Source organism: Anneissia japonica, unplaced genomic scaffold (genome assembly GCF_011630105.1).
Source record: "Anneissia japonica isolate Jap-2015-1 unplaced genomic scaffold, ASM1163010v1 scaffold287923_len1623670_cov205, whole genome shotgun sequence".
Classification (NCBI taxonomy): Eukaryota; Metazoa; Echinodermata; class Crinoidea; order Comatulida; family Comatulidae; genus Anneissia; species Anneissia japonica.
The window spans coordinates 341,337-360,765 of record NW_022721637.1 but is presented as its reverse complement, the minus strand read 5'-3'; the positions used below and the strand labels follow the sequence as shown (position 1 = coordinate 360,765).

At 34.1% G+C, this 19,429-nt stretch overlaps 2 protein-coding genes across 10 annotated transcripts in view; both read right to left on the bottom strand.

The window, feature by feature from the left end:
• Nucleotides 1-245: 245 nt before the first annotated feature.
• On the bottom strand, nucleotides 246-4,109 carry LOC117111675 (univin-like). Its single transcript, XM_033254651.1, has 2 exons — nucleotides 3,421-4,109; nucleotides 246-2,083 (listed from the first exon to the last, which is right to left on the bottom strand). The coding sequence occupies exons 1-2, from the start codon at nucleotides 3,701-3,703 to the stop codon at nucleotides 1,266-1,268; spliced, it is 1,101 nt and encodes a 366-aa protein (XP_033110542.1). The 5' UTR covers nucleotides 3,704-4,109; the 3' UTR covers nucleotides 246-1,265.
• Nucleotides 4,110-10,662: 6,553 nt separating this feature from the next.
• Nucleotides 10,663-19,429, bottom strand: part of LOC117111633 (vascular endothelial growth factor receptor 3-like) — a 33,979-nt gene continuing 25,212 nt past the window's right edge. For all 9 annotated transcript variants that reach the window (XM_033254580.1, XM_033254582.1, XM_033254584.1 and 6 more), the window contains 11 exons: nucleotides 18,928-19,027; nucleotides 17,977-18,188; nucleotides 17,197-17,253; nucleotides 16,789-16,858; nucleotides 15,421-15,706; nucleotides 14,854-15,053; nucleotides 14,300-14,484; nucleotides 14,046-14,135; nucleotides 13,567-13,781; nucleotides 12,703-12,840; nucleotides 10,663-12,352 (listed from right to left, as the gene is read on the bottom strand). In XM_033254580.1, the coding sequence (XP_033110471.1) occupies nucleotides 11,950-12,352; nucleotides 12,703-12,840; nucleotides 13,567-13,781; nucleotides 14,046-14,135; nucleotides 14,300-14,484; nucleotides 14,854-15,053; nucleotides 15,421-15,706; nucleotides 16,789-16,858; nucleotides 17,197-17,253; nucleotides 17,977-18,188; nucleotides 18,928-19,027 (1,956 nt within the window). In that variant the 3' untranslated portion in view covers nucleotides 10,663-11,949. The remainder of the gene's footprint in view (nucleotides 12,353-12,702; nucleotides 12,841-13,566; nucleotides 13,782-14,045; nucleotides 14,136-14,299; nucleotides 14,485-14,853; nucleotides 15,054-15,420; nucleotides 15,707-16,788; nucleotides 16,859-17,196; nucleotides 17,254-17,976; nucleotides 18,189-18,927; nucleotides 19,028-19,429) is intronic.

The window sequence follows — 19,429 nt, the reverse complement described above, 5'->3', positions numbered from 1 at the left end:
TCTTCACGAAGTGTTTCATCCTGGTCCTACAACAAGGCTGCTCACAAGCATGACGCTCACTGTCGTGTTTGCATACGGCTCATTTATGCCCTGGGGTAGGCCCAACTTTACATGGCTCACTGCATGGAAACATAATGTAATCAAAAAGCATAGAGTGAATGTGTTAAATGAGTGCTAGAATGTTAATGGCCTAAAATGTTTATTCAAACAGCAAAGGAAATGCATTCTATAAACATATTGATCGCTCAAGCATTTTATTTAATTAATAATATCCTCCAAGTAAATAGCATTTGTTATATTAATATAGGAAATTCTCAATTTTTGAAACCGCTAACTCTTAACTAGCGACCAATACAATACATTCGACATGGACGTACGAAAAATCAGACGAGTGTGCAATCTATTCCGAGCATAATAAACTTTTTTTAGTTTTCATATGTATAAAAAGTATAAACTTAACTAAATTACAAAAAAACTTCCCCTCATACAAACAAAATATTGCACATTATTCATAAATACAAATGGTTTCCGGGGAAAATAGGAAAACAATGGACTAATTACTTGCAAGGACCTAGTTTTAACCGATGATATTGAAAAGATCGTCTAGACGATAAAATGAGTCTTTAGAAGTTTAAGTGGTCTTAATTTAAAGTCGATTACAGTACCGGTACATTAACAGGTAACAGTACTCAAAGTGCTTTTATATTGTCCATTGTCTATGTAATTTGCATAGTCCTCTGACTATTATTACGTATAGGCCTATGTAGGTCTATCTCAGTGTAGTAAGTTTATCTGTTAAATGGATGAAGACGATGTAGACTGTAAATATGAGTCTCGTACTCAGAGGCGGATCTATTTATGATCAGAGAAGTTAAATTAAAGTACCGGTATCTGATGGATTTCTTGGTCAAAATAACGTGGTTTTGATAATAATAGGCCTATTTCTTTTAGACCTATGTGACACTTCACCGCCAAGGAACTAAAGTGGACCCCATTTAACATATTCGTTACCCCTTCTCGTCGGCATTACACAAACCTTACCCTGGAATGCAATGTTAACCTACGAATAGAATTACAATAACTATGCGTTCATTTAAATAACTTTATCGTATCCATTAAGGACACAAGAATACATCACTAGTATATCTTGAGTGTATGTATACTGCCAGTACTATAGGCCTACACATATTCTATGAATTATTAATTTATTGCGTCTAAAAGAAGCCCATGGTCAAACATAAACAACACAATGATACAATGTCCATTCACCTACAACCACACTCTTGGACAACCATGTCCTCATACTGTCGAAGCACAACGTTATTATTGTTATCAAAATATAGCATCGAAATCGGAGATAAATTAGTTGGTGTGCAACAGACTGGGGAAGCGATGGATCCGTCTAGGGACACGACCAGTGTTTGCATGATGGCATGGTTGGTGGTGTTAAGTTTCTCGTTCATAGGGAAGGGGCACTCTCCGGCACAGTAATACGCCTGATACGTCATCGGCGCAATGATCCAATCATCCCACCCAACGTCATTGAAATTCACCAGGAGTTGGTTCCTCTTGCAGATATTTGGGTTGTTCTCGTGAACGTCACTCGTTACGACGTCTCGACGAATCCTTGTTTTGCATTGTTCGTGATCAATGGAAACAACTATTAATGATGTCTGGCTAGATAGCAGGCGCTCTTGCTCCGAAAAGTCCAATGTCTTACTTCCGAAATCAAATGATACGTACAACGCAAGATTCTCTGTCGATAGTTCGCGAAATGTCTCGACAATATTCAAAATATCGACAACTGCGTATTCATCGGACTCCGATGTAAAATTATGTAACGAATGTAAGTCTAACGTTGGTTGATCTTCCAGTAAATTATTATTGTTTCTTCGTTTACCTATCTGGTAGAGGGTCACTTTAACTTCCATAGGCCTATTATTCCTTGGCTCCTTATTTTCAAACATTCCGAGAATGATTTCGGCTTTAGTTATACTTTCTGATACAGGGATTGCCGAAAGGTTAAAAGAAAGAATCTGGTGGAATCGTCCACTGCCGGTACTTGCTGAACGCATGCCCAAACCTGCAAAAAAAAAAATTGGATTAATTAATATTATGATTATTATTATTATTATTATTATTATTATTATTATTATTATTATTATTATTATTATTATTATTATTATTATTATTATTAATTAATGAAAAAAATCTTAATATTGTTAAATGTTTACACTAATAATCTAATAATAATAATGATTGATAGATTTAATGAATAATAATAATAATGATATAATAATAGGCTTTAATAAATATATTTATAATAATGATAACGATCAAGAAGATGATGATGATATTAATAACGATGATAATGATGAAGTATATGACGATGATGATATTATTCTTATTATTAATCGTTCTTCCGCGAGGTGACATAATTGATTAGGCCTGTATTTATAACATCCGACGGGTACCGTAACTTTTAACCTATCCATCCTGAGCTATAATAGTATGTTAGCTCGTTGAAGTTAAATGGAGCAACTAAGAAATCTAAATGAAATATTCGTATGCAAGACCAAGACAAGTCATTCGACAGGCCTTACTTTAGCTCCAGGCACATTTACGTCAAGTCTCCTACTAAACGGCGTTACCATGAGCTAACAATACATCACAATAAATGTTTCCCGTAAAATTTATTGTTAAATTCTTTTGGAATTGCTTCGTTCCGTGAGTACTTTAAAAAGTCCTGGTGGTCCGCAAAATTTTTGTTGTAAATTTGACACCAAGGAATTATTCACACCTTATATCAGGCTTACTTTTAGGCCTGTAGTAACTGTGTACCCATATTTTTATTATAGGCCTGTATATAGACCAAGGAATAGTATATAGACTTACTTTTATACAAACGACTTCCTGAGGCCCCAAATAATGATTGATTAGACAGGTAGAGTTTTTTTACTAAGTGGGCTAAACCCCTTCACTGAGGTAATCGGAGTTAGACCTACTCTAAGTTATCTTCCCTAGCAGTGGGGGACGGGGAGCTGCAGGCTAACGTCTCAGTTTCATCATCTCCCTGGTTTCATCATGGTAAAAAGTAACTATCATTGTCAACACAATAACACAGCAGCTCGTACGGTACCGTGCTTTTAGTGGCAGTTAAAAATAACGAATTAAAGAATACCATGCTTGGCAGAGATGCGTGGCGACAAATTATCAAAGCATCCGCAAACACGGGGTACCGTCATGGGATAACATTAATTAACTAAGTAAATATAACGAAAAATTAGCGTATAAGTTGAATAGTTTGAATAATAATAATAAATAATATTATATTGTTTATGTTTTACCATAAAAATGATACTCAAATGTATAAATGCTAATTGAATATTGTAAATACTAGGTTTATCTATAGTGGCCTACCTGTGTTCTGCAAACTTCTAACGGTGTTACCGGGTATGTCATTATCATTAAAGCCACACCTGGAGGTGAAGGTGTTCTGCTGAAGCTCAATGCGTCGGTACATATCAATCATATACTGGGGAGCCGTTGCATTGATACTAATGTTGGGCTTTTGTTTCAAACCAAAGAAACGAAGTATTCTACTCTCCATGTTATTGTCCCAATTCTTTGTTTCTGCGTCAACTTCCACCAGCACAATACCAATTATAACTAACACCCTAGTGCCAAGCATGCATGCCCTCATATCGACTTCTTCGAGGTGCGCCGTATCGAGAAACACAAGAACACCACCCTCGGGGAAACTTATATCACGAATATTACGTTTAACATCAGAACACGAATTATTGTGTTTTCACCCTACTGGATCTCTCGCAAACTTGAATGTGACGTTTCGTGAACTACTTACAGCTGTTCGCTGTATGTTGTACGTTATTTGACAGAATTGAGGCTGGAACGGATCGCTTGCTTCGTGGTAGGTCAGTAATGTTAAAGCTCATAAGGTGAGTATGGGTGAGCATACAGTCGGAAATGGTGAGTTTCTTTTCTCCACAATTAGTCTGAGATTCTGAGAGGTCTGTCTAGTCACAATAATTGGACCCCCTGATTGGCCAGCTCATCAGAAACTCATCTGCAATCAACCAATTAGAGAACAATGATCATCGTGTTGTTTCATTCTGCTACACAACTAGTATAGGCCTTCTGTATCTTCAAAAAACTTTATTTAACTTTGATTAACATGCCGGATTCACCAGATTATTCTTATATAAATTTAGGCCTATAAAAGCGCTGCTTAACTTTAATTACGGTAATCAAGCTGGGCGAAATGACGATATTGATAAACGCATTGCTATGTTGTTTTCCTGATGCAATGATGACGTAACATCATGCTCGAGTAATTAGCTTTAAATACATAATTATATTTATATTTAAAGCTGGTTTTTAGGTGCATTCATTTCTGATATTTACTTCCTAACGATTTAATTACCGTTTTGTTAATTTGGTTTTGTTTACCATCTATATTAGCCTTATAAAACAGTTAGAACTACAAGAGCACAGTGATGAAACCCAATTCTAAATATCGAAATCGACAAAACATAAAATTCTATAAAAATGTAATAGGCCTACAATTTTTTATATAAAAACATTTTTCTAAGAACATTGATGCTGAAATTGCCAAAAAAATTAAGAAAAAATTAAAAACAAATTTAGGCTGAGGTAAAAATGTCAAATGAGGTTTTTATAAAAGAAAAAAAATTAGAAAAATCATCATCTTATCCGTACGTTATTTGCAGTAGGTGTTACTAAGTAATACCCTCTACAATACAGTACAGATACTGCTTTACAATAATAATTGCCTACGTTTGTAAAGTGTGTAAAACTAAGAACAAAATAAGAACATTTTGAGCCTGAAATCGGCAAAAAAAAAAAAAAAAAAATAAGGACACTGAGCCTGGTTCAAAATTTTACTTATCGTTCTAATTATTAATTTAATGTATATGATAATATATTATTATTATTATTATTATTATTATTATTATTGTTATTATTATTATTATTATTATTATTATCATTATTAATAATAATAACAACTAACTCGCCAAATACAGTGGACGATGCTTTATAAACTTACCAAGACTCTTTGGCTTAAGGAGTGGAGAAAAAGTCATGCAGTCACTGGAATTGAACCCAGGACGATGGGATTAGAATGTAATTTCTACTAACAATATTTAATGTTATTTACTTATTAAAAATCTTTAGGCCTATATCGTTTTCATAGTAAGTTTCGGTACCGTAAGTTTTGATAGGCCTATTCGTTTGACAGCGAGAGTGTGCAGGTTCGAATCCCGCCAGATACACCTTTTCATACACATGAAGGAGATCGGTGCATAGCTGCTTGATACGGTTATGACATCGCATGTTTCTATTTTAGCGCTGTCATATTGTTTATCTATTTGTTTATACTATAGAAAACGTATAAGATTTATAATATATAGGCCTGCGTATAATTTTCGTTAAATTTCTATATACCAATGTTGACTATGTTCTTAGCTATTGCTAACTGTCATTGTCTTGTCTTGCAATGCGTGCGTGTTTAGATAGCTATGCAGTGATAACGTTTACAATTTAGGCCTACCCCTTGGTTATGTCAAAGAATGACACTGTACTTGTTTACATGTTGAGATCATACCTTATGAATGTTTATATGACATTTATTTATCTTCTTGATGGTTTTGCCTGTTTTTTCTCTAAATTCTAAGGTATTTTCGCTCTCATTGTTTGAAATGGATATCGTTAATGTGTGGGTTGTCTAATGAACTGACTGGTTAATTGATTGACTAATTGATTGATTGACATTGATTGATTGTTTGTTTACAAATATATTTGGTCCTATGGCAAACGGTAGAGTGTTCTTGCTACTGCACATATCCCCTAGTTTCAGTGACGGATTTTCCATGCTGCAGTTGTGGAATGAAAGTCTAAGGACGTTTAGCACGCTCTTTCAACGGAATTAATACGGGACAGACAGATTTTTGCATTTTAATCGCTGTAGCATCAGCGGTACGCATCAATTTTATGGTACATCCACAATATTACAGAACTTACAAAAAGATATAAAACAATGAAATAACCATTTACAAAATACTGAGTCAATTCATTAGCCTGGCTGTCAATCATGGATTTATACTAATCTCATTATATCTACATGGTGTAATATAGTCTGATTTTTTCCATTACTGTTAATCTGTGGCTACAAAATATGTCATGTACCAGACTTAAGTACATTCATATCTACTGATACCACTGAATACTAGTTTATCTGTAGTTTATATACGGCTCCACAGAAATGCCTGACTTAATAACGCTAGGTACTTTGAATATGATAAGCAGATCTGATTAAATTCCATTAGCAAAGAAAATAAAATTGCTTTAGTTCTACCGTGGTTGTTATTTAAGTCATAGATCTATTAATAAGATCCATGCTTAAGTTTATAGGTGCACGATTATTTTGGATTTGTGCCATCCCTGTATATTATAATATAGGCCTATTACAATTATTATTGATATTACGCCTATGTTAAATCAAGTGAATTTTCCCGAGAAGAACCGTTATGTCGTCTCATTAACATAACGGTCCTTATAAAGACCAGACCAGCACGTGGTACACTAAAATCATTTAAAGCAAGGCTCCAGCGAATAACATTTTTGTTGGTATATTTTAGCCTTTCTTGGTTATATTTTCAAATACCCATTCAATTTGTATTTGTACATTGTTTTGCTCCGGATCCCGGCTTTAGCCACGCAACACTTTATTTTTCATATTGATAAAACATTAAATAAACCTTTGCATTTGTTTTCTTTCGTTCGATCATTACAAAATACAACTGATGTCTGAAGGCCTATAACTTTTTGAAATGTAATTTTTATTTTTATCATTTCTTTGTCCTCGTTTGAACAGTTTGCGGACACTAAATCTTTTTTTTTTCTAATCAAGTAAATTTAAGGCATATGTACTTTATTCTAAAAACATTTAAATTCTATTTTGTTAAAAGTAATAGGCATAACCATTTTTAAAATATGCATATTTAATTTTTATATATGGCTTTTTAACAAACAAAGAACTATTTCTTTGGTCATATTAGAAATTGTATTATATTACTGTAATTTTATAGTTCTGATGTAACTTTAAATTTGCATTAAACATTTTCATTTTTGATTTAAATACTTAAATTTGGATATCGTTATGTCAATGTGGTTCTTGTTACGGTAGTCTTTGCTACCTTGTTGCTACAAATAATAAGCCTAATTAATACCGGTATTTTTATGATTAATGATGAAAAAATATATTGTATTTCGTTTAATATACGGTAGCTATATTCGTCGTGATTTTTTGTGGTTTGGCATTGTGTGCGTGTTTTTTTTTTCAATGTCTATAGGCCTATACTGTACTTTCTTTGTTTTTATTAATAAAGTTAGGCCTTGCAACAGAATTTAGAATGAGATAGACCAGCACGATGTGTGAGTTAATTAATAAATTAATTATATGTTTATGTTCTGGGAATTAATTTAATAAATGAATCAATTTCTTTGAAAGTTATATCCTTTGACTATTTTTCACGTGTCGTTTTTTGAGTTATTAAAAATCTGACGGGTACTTCCGTTTTCTTCTAGTTATGACGCAATGTGCTATCGTCCCCTCCCACTGAGGGGCAATGTTTATTCATAACATATTTATATTGATCATCTTAAATGATCAGTTAATCACCTCATTTGTATTATTCTTTATAATTGCGATGTATGTCTATTGTGTTAAGCCACGGGCGTAAAACACGCGAACTGTGGGAAAAGTCGGAACGACACAGACTACCCCTGTGAAGCAAGTGCAGTCTTGCGTCATAGTCCCAGGAGAAACCCGACGTTCTAAAGATAGTTGTAGGAGTTTTATAAAATAATTATTACGATGTTTTGTCTAGGAAGATATTCATTAAATACGTAAATAGTTCAGTTCTCCCCGACTCCCACTTATAATTACTTGAGTGTCCTTGGAATTTGGACGGCGCGGAGGATGGAGTTGGAATAATAAAAATAGGCCTACTGCTATGACATACAGTATTCAAATGAATGACATCCGGTCATACAGACAGGCCTACGCCTACATTGTTCTTGGTTAATACAGACTTTACCAGAGCTTTCTGACAACACTTTAGTCCTTCGTTAGTGGTAGTATAGTCATCGTAGTATTGCACGTATGTCATGTCACGAAATATAAACTGATGAAGTCAGACGGCCAAAAGAAGAAAAAAACAACAACAGTAGAACATGGCTAATGTGTATGGAAAGAAATATATTTTTTTTTGCGCCGAGTATTTTACACTTGTCATAAGGACACGTGTTCGCATATTCCATAAATATTTAAGAAACAACAGAAATCTCGAGTTCACATTCGGTTGGGGCATCCTTTCCACTACTGGAGTTTCCGTCTTTAATGGAACTTCACTTAAGCCATAAAAGTCAACAAACACACAGATGTAGACAAAATATTAAGCTTTTTTCCCCCTTTTCTGGCCAATGAAGCTTACTTTACGCTAATCATTTGTATTTACCTATTAAATAGGCCTATATTTATATCAATAGCTACTTGTTTTGTGTTAATAAGGTCCTTGACATTCAAGTAAGATAATGAAACGCAAGTCAAACTCATTTTATTAGACGTTCGCATCTGTCGGACCTGTATTAATTTGCCAAAGACTTGGATAATGGCTCTCCCGTGTCACCAATCATATTCCAATAAACAGGAAAGGTCCTAACTGGAAATGATTACTTTAAAGTAGCTTTCGCTGCCAAAAAGTCGTCGTAGTTGCGCGTAAACTGCGCATACATGCAAGTGATGCTACGCAGTGCATTACAACCAATTACTGTACTCGAAGGTGATCAGGATGTTTACGTTACTACAAACCCCAGATGGATTAATACGGAGTAGAAATAAATTGTAACGTCAACTAATAACCACTTTAAAATATGCATTATCAATTGCGCAAATATTATGTTATGGAACGTTGTTACAAACAGCTATTAATGTTGTATGACTCAGTGACCGATCAGCAGGACACAAATTTAATTGTAGCCCGCCGACGGTTTGACATGGGGTGACAAAGTACCGATAACAGTTGTAACTTCATCCGGTTACCGCTAAGGAAATGTGGTGTACCACCTTCGATGAATACAGATAAAATACGAGAAAATTGTAAGCGAACTTCCTTCCGCTTACACTTTTCAGGGGTTGGATTTAAAAAAAAAAAATCTGGGCTGGAAAATTTCTGTGCTGAGCAATAAGACCATATATATTTTGACATTATTCCTACTATACATACACATACATACATATATATATATACATATATATACATATACATACATATATATATATATACATACATACATATATACATATATACATATATATATATATATATGTATATACATATATACATATATATATATGTATATATGTATATACATATATACATAAAACTGACATGTATGTGTGTATATATATATAGGCAATATATATATAAATTCGATATAATACTCTCATAAAACTGACATGTATAAATTCGATATAATACCGTGCAACAATAATGAATATTCAGATACATGAAATGGTGACTTTGACATAAGTCAAAAGCTGACAAAGACCAGCAAGGACTACAGGTGTAGTCAAAACATTTGTTGCAATAAATTGTAGTGTTTCTATATATAAATCAACATTTTATTTACTGCTGCGCAATATTATATTTAATATATGTTTCGAAACACACGTGCAGGGGCTGATCCAGATATTTTCTGAGGGGGAGGGGGCCCACAATATGATGTCCACGCCCACCTCCGCCCCACATGGTTGATGTAAATAAGCGGCAAACAATCGAGCTCTCCTTTTTCCCACTGCTAGATCGGCACTGAACTCAAGTTTTTCTCCCTCTCCGGCCCTCCCTCATGGGCTTTCATGCCCACCCCCACCCATCCGCGCCTGACGTGGACACATCGTCTTCGTGTATTTATATATATATATATATATATAGGCCTACATATGTACTTATCTTTTCACCAGCACGTTATAAATACAATATATGTGACCGATTTAAGCAGAGCATTTGTTAATATGTATGATCCTAAAATGTAGCTGTTTGCTTGTCAATTGTGAAAGCTCATCTTGCATAATAAACCCAAAATACAATAACAGTAATCATAATTGCACTGACCGGGAGACTACTGTTAATACTGTATAGTAAAAAAAAACACCCCGAAAATATCAAAAATTTGCAGAAGATCGGGGGACTCTCGCGACTTGCACGCCGGGGACTTGGTCCCCTGAATAAAATAATTATCTATAACTAGTACAGAACCTAACTGTTTATCACAACTCAAGGTACTGAGATCTGGAGTACCGATGTTCGATTACACAGCGCCCTCTCGTAATGCAGGGTTTGCAAACTTTTTATAACTCATGGAAGGAAGTTACCGGTGACGAACTAAACACAAAAAGCAAGATACGATTATCTATTTGCTCAATTCTAATTAGACTTGTAATCTCGGTAATGTTCTTGATCCCCATCATCATCATATTCAGTAACGTGTAAAAAATAAGACAATGGCTATAATTATATTGGATTTTAATAAAACTGTTTATTATTTTATTTTATTTTATTATATATATGTTTTTTAATGGAGCTAAGAATGGTACCATAGTTGAAATTATCCATTTGCTCGATTCCAATTTTCTTGATTACAACCATCAGAAACATGTAAAAAATTAAAAAAATAGATGACATAATTATATTAGAGAAAAAAGTAAAATGGTAACATAGGACGCTTACAATGAGTTCTCGTTAGTAGTCTATAGAACATGATCCTTCTCCCACTCACCCTCAACATAAGAAACATTCTCATCACCACCAGTTATATTTAACCGAGGAAAACTATAAGAGGATGGATAATGGAGAGGAGGGGTAGAGGCAGCAAAGAATGCCACTCCTCCAGAACAGCTGTCTGTTGTACCAGGGAACAGTGAAATTACAGTAATACAGTAATTTCACTGTTCCCTGGTTGTACCTTCCCAGCATATGCCGGTACCCCTTTAGAGAGAGACAAGCGTAGATAAGTATCTTGCCTGGGACACAAGCAACATGCAACATTGTAGATTTCATTAACACAATAATCATAAAATATCATATATATATAATTATTTATTTTTCGTTTTCACATTTAAAATACATATTAAACATTGCATTTACACATGACATGTACCAATGCCAAAACAATGAGCTGGACATAATACACAGATAATAATAATAATTATTATTCAGTTATAGTATCCTACTGTGGCTTACTTCATCTTATATTATAAGAGAGTATTTTACTTCATATATTAACATAATTAGCGCATAAGGTATTTGACAAAGAGACAACAATAATAATTACGATGATATATTTGAGCCTGTGGTAACAGTTATTATAATGATAATAACCATAGAAATAACCATGAAATAATGATAAGCGTCAGAATGGAAAATAGAAAATAATTTATAGAAAACAGAGTTAGTTTAAAAAAATAAATTTATGTTCTTTATACTGGTTGACCTGTCTGTAGAAAATCCACAGTTCTCCCAAATAACCCAGTTATGCCTTATAAGTTTCATAATCAGGCTTAGCGATGCGGAGTGAGGTTGTTGTTAGTAATGAGAAAAATCCTGTAGTCTCAGGAACTGAGATGGGTATTGAGTTAGATTTCTATACATAAAGAACTGTTCAAATAAACTCTACCGATGAGTAGTTACGAATTCAGAAGGTCGACTGACGGATGCTCTTGCCCTGGTCGGATCATGATGTGCAGTATGTTGATATCGTGTACTCTAATTACTATACAAGAACATTTACAAATATGTACAGTTGTTTGTTGATGATATAGATATTTTAAATATAAACAAAATGTTCTCATACAAATAAGTGATTTGTAGTTTTATTCATCAATGAAAATCTATTAAAGCAATCATCAGAAACCACTACTCCAGAATCTGCACTACAGTTTTTTGAAAAGCTTAAATCACTACTCTCTTTACTCAAACACTGCAGTTTGCTTTCCAGAAGCTCTTTCTCTTTTGGCACTATTGGCTTTATGAATGCTGTTTGCTCTGTGTTGTGGACAGGCTCCAGACCTAACGTACTGTCAGTTGATGATGTACTGGTTGAATGGCAGAAGCAGTCACGGTACGGATCGACGCTGATATCCAAGTATGTTGTGCCTTGCTCCAACATGTCTTCCAAATGGTATCGGATGTCGGTGAAAGTGGGACGATCCTCTGGTCTGTCATTCCAACAGGACAGCATAATGCTGTAACTAAACAAACAAATATAGATTTTGAAGTTAGTGATAAATTTTGCTACTGTAGTTTTCAGTGCAATTGTTGTACTGCGCAGCAGTCGCTGATGCATTTTGGGAAGGCTCCCCAATTTGACCAACCAATCAGTATCTCCAAAAGCTGTCAGCAATAGCGTGTAACGATTGCATGGACAACTAGCTTTAGGGAACAAAGCAGTTGTATGTGTATCTTAAATGTATATGACAAAAAAAAATTTGAATCGATGTATTTGTATGGTTACTGCAATGGACCTCAATTTTCAGTACAGCATGCAAGTTCGAGTATTGAATCTGCTGCTATCTCAAGAGAATGTAACAGGCTATCTTACAGTTCCTGCGAGCAGTTTTCTGGTCTCTCCATGCGGTATCCCTGCTGCAATAGTTTCAACAGCTCCCTGTTGTGAATTGCTGGATATGGTGAACAACCCATCGTGGCAATCTCAGACAACAATACTCCATATGACCATCTACAAAACAGAAAGAAAAACATGTTTACCAAAAGTACAACACACTGTATCATTATGTAGATTGTGGTGCAGTGGCATGCCATCACACTTCAAATCTAGAGGTAACGAGTTCAAGTCTCAAACTGTCCACTTGCTCAGTTCTATCCACCCAGAATACCTGGTAGGATACTGGAGTAATTTTAGCGCATAATTATTGTAGCACACCCCTACTGTAATATATATATATATCTCGGTATCTTTATTCATAAATTCAAAACAAAACAACTACAATATCAAATCCTTAGCAGCCAGAGACTGAATTGGGGATTCAATTTACAAAAGAGAAAACCTGAATTAAATTTACAATAAGTCATTATCATTATTAAGATCAATTAAAATAGTCAACATTATTATTATTTTAATTAGTTACAATTATTATTTAAAATTTTTGATATTAATTAATATGCACAAACATTAAAATTCCGATTAAAAAAAACCCCCAAAAATTCAAAAACAAGCTAATGAAACTTAAACTAATATTAATATTTATCTTTCTATATTTATATTCCTCAATGGTGTGGGGACAGTTACCAGATAGTGATGTCCTGTTTATAGAAGGGGTTCAGCTGACCCATAGAAACCCTGTGGTTACAGGCTAGCCCACCCAAGCACACAATGGACACCACACCCACCCAGCTATGAACACAACCACTCAATGAACCCCTGCGTATGCCACTTGCAACTTACATGTCAGATTTACTTGTGAAAACGTGGTCAAAGATGGCTTCAATTGACATCCACTTGATTGGTAACTTCCCACCTTTCCTATTCAGATATATTTTGTCATTGTACACATAGCGAGTTAAACCAAAATCTCCAATCTTGGCGATTTTATTGTCAGCAACCAAAACATTCCTTGCAGCCAGATCGCGGTGGACAAACCCCTTTTGTGATAGATACTCCTGCATCAAAAGAAAAATTTTTCTAAATCAGTATTCCTAGAAAATGATATTCCTAGTATCCGCCAATATTTTCAACGGCGAACATAGCTGAACTACAATTTCATAGCAGCATGCGTGATGATGTTGACAGTAATTCAGCCAAGCCTGCATCACAAATCAATCACAGGTAGGTAGATTTTTACATTAGGTATATAATGCAGGCTCACCAACAAAATTAGAGGAAATCTCAAAGGAATCTACTTCAAAAGAAACCTATTTTCTTACCATTCCAAGTGCAATTTGTCTTGCAAAAGATAGAAGATCCTTTGGAGTAAGAGGACTTAAGGTATTTGTTGTATCTTCTGTTTGCATCTCCTTCCATATGAACAAATATTTAGAGAAAAAAAAAACTAGTTTAAATTCAATCTAATAAAGGCATGTAAAATCTTATATTTGTAATAATTTTAACTTTTCCAGCCACCACATTGGGAGGGAGGAACTTCTACACCAGAAACATCCATTTGTTCTTAGATGCTTACCCTATTTCTGTGAATTCGTATATAATTCAGGAGATCGCCATGCTCACAATGTTCCACCACTAGGCAGATCGGCTGTTCTAGCGTACAGCATGCCAGCAGACTTACAACATTTGGGTGGTGCCCAAGAGCTTTCATCAGATCAATCTCTCGTAGAAAGTTTTGTCTGTCACCACTATCTGCAAAACCTAAAAAATCAAATAAAAGAATATAGTTAATATTGTTCAGTTATCAGTATTGAACAGTATTTCTACAGTATTCAAGGCCCATATAACTAGTTGGATATCAGCAAACCCCCTTGTTTGAGCAAAAACCCTCTAATAAACTAAACTAGAGCCTCCTCTTGCATAAAAATATCATACAATGATGAAATACACCAATTGGAATGCTTCGGTTATAGACAGCACTAAGGTTTCCCTTTGTACCTCAGGCTTTCAAAGAAAACCCCTTAAGGAATCCTGGTAATGAACCACTACTTTATTATTTCTTAATGTACAATAGTTAAGTAATGTACAGTAACTTTTGTACTGTAATAAAGAATATTGTAACATTTTTACCATGCAACACCTTGACAGCAACAACCACTGGTTCATTGTTGACACCTTTGGTTGAAATGAAACTACCGGTGAGGTGAGAATTCCGCAACCAGCACCCTTCAACAACAGCTTTGGTAACCTGTCCAAATGCCCCTTCACCAAGAACGTCTTGAAATTGTATGCATGAACTTGGAATTTCCCATCTGTCTGGTGCTGTTGGGCTGGGAACATCATGATAATGATGATAATAATAATAATAATAATAATAATAATAATAATAATAATAATAATAATAAAAAAAAAAAAAAATAATAGCTGGAATCATAGAAGTATGTGTGTGATATTTTGTGATTTATGTATGACGTAGAAAGCTCTTCCTTCATGCTGTATTAAAGCGTCTTACACCATGCAACCTTCCTCGATCCTGACTATTAGCTCATATAACTACATACATTTATATATTAGGCAAATCACTAAAATAAATTTATTGCACTTCTGGCTGTAAAAGCGCATAGAGATCTTATAAATTCACTATTATTATTATTTTTATTATTATTATTATATTATTTAAAGAAATAAATTTGGTACCTTTGTTGTTGATGAGTGCTTTGTCTCAGAGCATAAGTCTCATACAAATTCAGAACCATTTCCTCGCCAGGTAGCAATGATTTATGACCTGTCCTGTACCTTATAAAACAACGGCAACATACGGCTACAACTACAACAAGCAGAGCAACTAAGAAACAGACAGGAATCACAATCTGTATGATGTTAGATGAAGTTGATGAACTTGAGGAAGGCATCGCTAATGTCGGTGGTAGTGACAAGTACGTTTGGGTGACCTCTTCCATGATGGATGGTACTGGAGTGTCCACTACAAAAATGTAGATGTAATAAATAGAAGGTTGCCAGACTATTTATACATTTCAGAGGAACTAAGGTTGAACGTACATTAAAGTGGGGCACTCACTGTGCCGTATGACGGTCGTGCAAATGTCGGCTGACAAATTCAACTCTGCTCCCTGTGAGAATGTCGGTGTCAGTCTAAACAGATCATCATTAAAATTATCTGTTATGCGTACGTCCTTGTGCTGCGTTCTATATAGAATAACGTTGGCCGACGACCGTCAATTGCAGTGAGTGCCAGGCCTAAAGAAAAATGATGAAGTAGAGCATTGTTTGATTTTCCAGGGATCACCGGTCTCTCTTAAGAAACAGGCAGTCTACCGCACTCTTGTTAAGGAGTAGACTTGCCACAAGTCTCTAATTTATTGATTTGTTGTAGTATTAGCACATTTCGGAAAGCACCACCAGCGTCAGTTTATGTCGCGAAACTTTTTGATGCAAATCCCAGAAAAAGTATACTATGGAACGCCATGCAAATAAGTAATATGGAATACCATTGGTGCCAAAATCGATTTATTTTTAAGCATTTTCACTTTTTTGTGTACTGCTACTGTTGTAAAAGTGTAATGTCAAATAAATATTATTATTAGGGACTGGAACCCAGTCTAGTTAAGGAGCAAATAAACTGTTTTCAGGTTTTAATCCTGCTTATACAAGTTATTACTTCTAAAGTAATACACTTTGCTCTATCCTTTACATTGGACAAGTTCTCCTCTTTGCGTGGATTCTAGGATGCAATTTGGTAAAATCTACGTATGCAGAGAACATAGGACACCCGGTAGGACGGTCACGCATGAGTGATTCCATTCTAGCGTCGCGTTGTTGCACAAATCGAAAGCTCCCTATTTGCCAACCTTACCACCTTTGACAAAAACATGTGACATGACTAAATATGGTCATGATGACATCACATCATGACCATATATAGGAACATCATGGTAATAATAATAATAATACAGTAATAATATATGGGCATACAACAGTTTTTGTTTAAGCAAATGTGATAATCTGGATAGGGCTTTATTATGTAAATCAAACTGTGAAACCTACTTGTTAAAATTTTTTTGAAATTGTACATCTCGTAGTCAAGTTTGTCAGTCTTTCCACGTCTTGCAATAACCTTTCAAAAAACAGAAATATTTCAATTTGTTGACATATCTTGTCATTTTTAGATCTTTATTACATTATTGAAAGTTTATATGTTACCCTCTGCATATTAAATTGTAATATGCTTATCAAGTTGTGTCTTCAAATTTTAAATAAATGTAATTACAGAATATTGCACTATTTTATGTCCAGTATCTTGTAAATTTAATTTTTATTGAACTTTCTTCTTCATATGCTGCATAGAAATCAATTTGGTATTTTTCTGATTGATATATTATTATTATTTTTTTGTGAAGGGCCCCTTTATGCTAGGATCGCTGTTAGGGTCACCCATGATAAACAAAGACTTACTTGTATTCCATACCACGTTTTTGGCAGTAATTCAGGCAGAGTAATGTTGAATTGGTCCTGTGGAAAAAAGGAAGTCAGAATTAGTACAAACATGGTTGATAAGGCCATTTACAGTCTTACCAAAAAATGTTGTCTTAATTAATGAGGGTAACCCTAACAGTTAAAAGCCCGACTTCTAATTAAAAAAATCCCAATATTTAAAATTTTGGAAATGCTTTATAAGGGTAATAAGTGTTTGAGAATTCAAACTATCATAAATATGATTTTGAAATACTTTAAATAATATTAGTAATTATATAATTTTAATTATTATAATTATAATCTATATAATTATATTGTCTTTCTAATGATATCCCTATTTTATTTTCTTATTCGAGTGTTATATAAGGTTGAGTGTTTATTGTATATATTTTTTTATTGATATTTTTGTAATTGGTCTGTAATTTTTATTATCAATAAATATTTTTAAATTATTATATTTCAATTTTTGTATCTTTCTTGTGAATCCAAGTGTAATAGAAATTGTAGTCATCAGATTTGAATGTCAGTACTGAATTTTTTGTATATAAATTTTTATAACTAATTTTGTCTTTACTGCAATTTATATTTTTATATTTGAATTTGATCATGTTCGCCTTTTGTAGATTAGGATACATTACAGAATTTTGTATTTGTATACATATCCTAATGTTTTTTATATGCCTTATGCTTTTATGTGTTTGAATACATAAACCAAACAATTATTGTTATTATTTAATAGGTAATGATTTTTAATATTACCGGTTGTACTTGAACATTGCCTGCAGTTATTATTGGGAAGAATGATGTAGACATATTTCCCCAGTGTATATGATAGGCTGTTACTTCCTCGGCATTATATATTTCTCTCTTAGTCCAAGCAATCCACTGAATAACAACTGATATTGTAGAGCGTTCACTCGGATATTGTTCAACAATCTCAATTTCATTAGGTCGCAATGATAAATCATTATCTATAAAATTAATAGAAATCTACATTTAAGATTTTGATAATAACATTTTTTTTTTGTCAAACATAACTTACTTGCTATATTTCAGCTGCTACTTCTGCGAGCATTGACCATGCAGTGAGTTATTTAAATTAAATTATTTTATTACTTAGGCGAATAGCATCAACCAGATGAATTTATTCAAGAAGGTTTTATATATTGAATAGGCCTACATTTATTCTCAAGTATCAGCAGACAGTGGACCAATCAGGTTTCAGTTACCATTGGTTTTGTCTATGTTACCATGACACATTATATATTCAAACAAACTGTTGTGCATTACAAATGACTACTACTAGAGGGCAGTATACCATGCTGTTCATGATCAATCCCTAAAAATCTCACAAATTTGAAAAGCTGTATAAAATAAATTGTATAGTTTAGCCTAATCCAAAATAAACAAAGACTACTCTAACATAAACACCAATGTTAACGGAAGCCCCATTGATTTGGGATTGAGATAGTAAATGGGTTGGGAAAGGGGTGGTATGAGGCTAATCCTGTATAAATACGTTTGAAATAAAATAAAAAAATTTAAAAAAAATTTGTGTGGTAGTAGATGGTGAAAGCTTCAACAAACATTTCTACCTCTGAATAAATGTCTGGATATGGGCCTAAGGTGGTTTTATTTTCCACATAGTTTCACACCCCTGAGTAATGTATGCATTAGGAATATTTATAAAACCCTATGAGACTGGCATACCTGTAACTTTCTTTGTGGGTGTCAGGCCGAATTTGCCATATTCAACAGTGACCATCTTCACTAGAGTTTCTGTTGGCAAGCACTTAGTGACAGCTTCAAACTGTTGGGATAAATAAAATGAGTGTGGTTAATAAGCCCAATGGGATTAATGAGAAGAAGCACATCTCGAAAAGCCCCTCTTTAGTTTGCAAAAGCTGTAGCCTTGGTAATAAGGCCATGGGCTTTTCACTGTACATGTAATAAATTAAAAATACACTTGGGTTATACAGTAGCTTGGGTGATCTATTGCCGGTAAATACGCTCCATGATACAGATTGATGTTACAGTGGCCAAGGGCCCGACCAAGGGCTTCAATTCGAGCTTTTACGGTGAGCAAACAAAATTTTTGTGGTTAGTCAAGTAATCAAGCAGTAACTGATGCAGCAAGTTTTTACAAACTTCTTTTGATTTATAGAGGGCGCTATTTAAAATAACACTCAAATGATTTAGATTTTCTACTGTG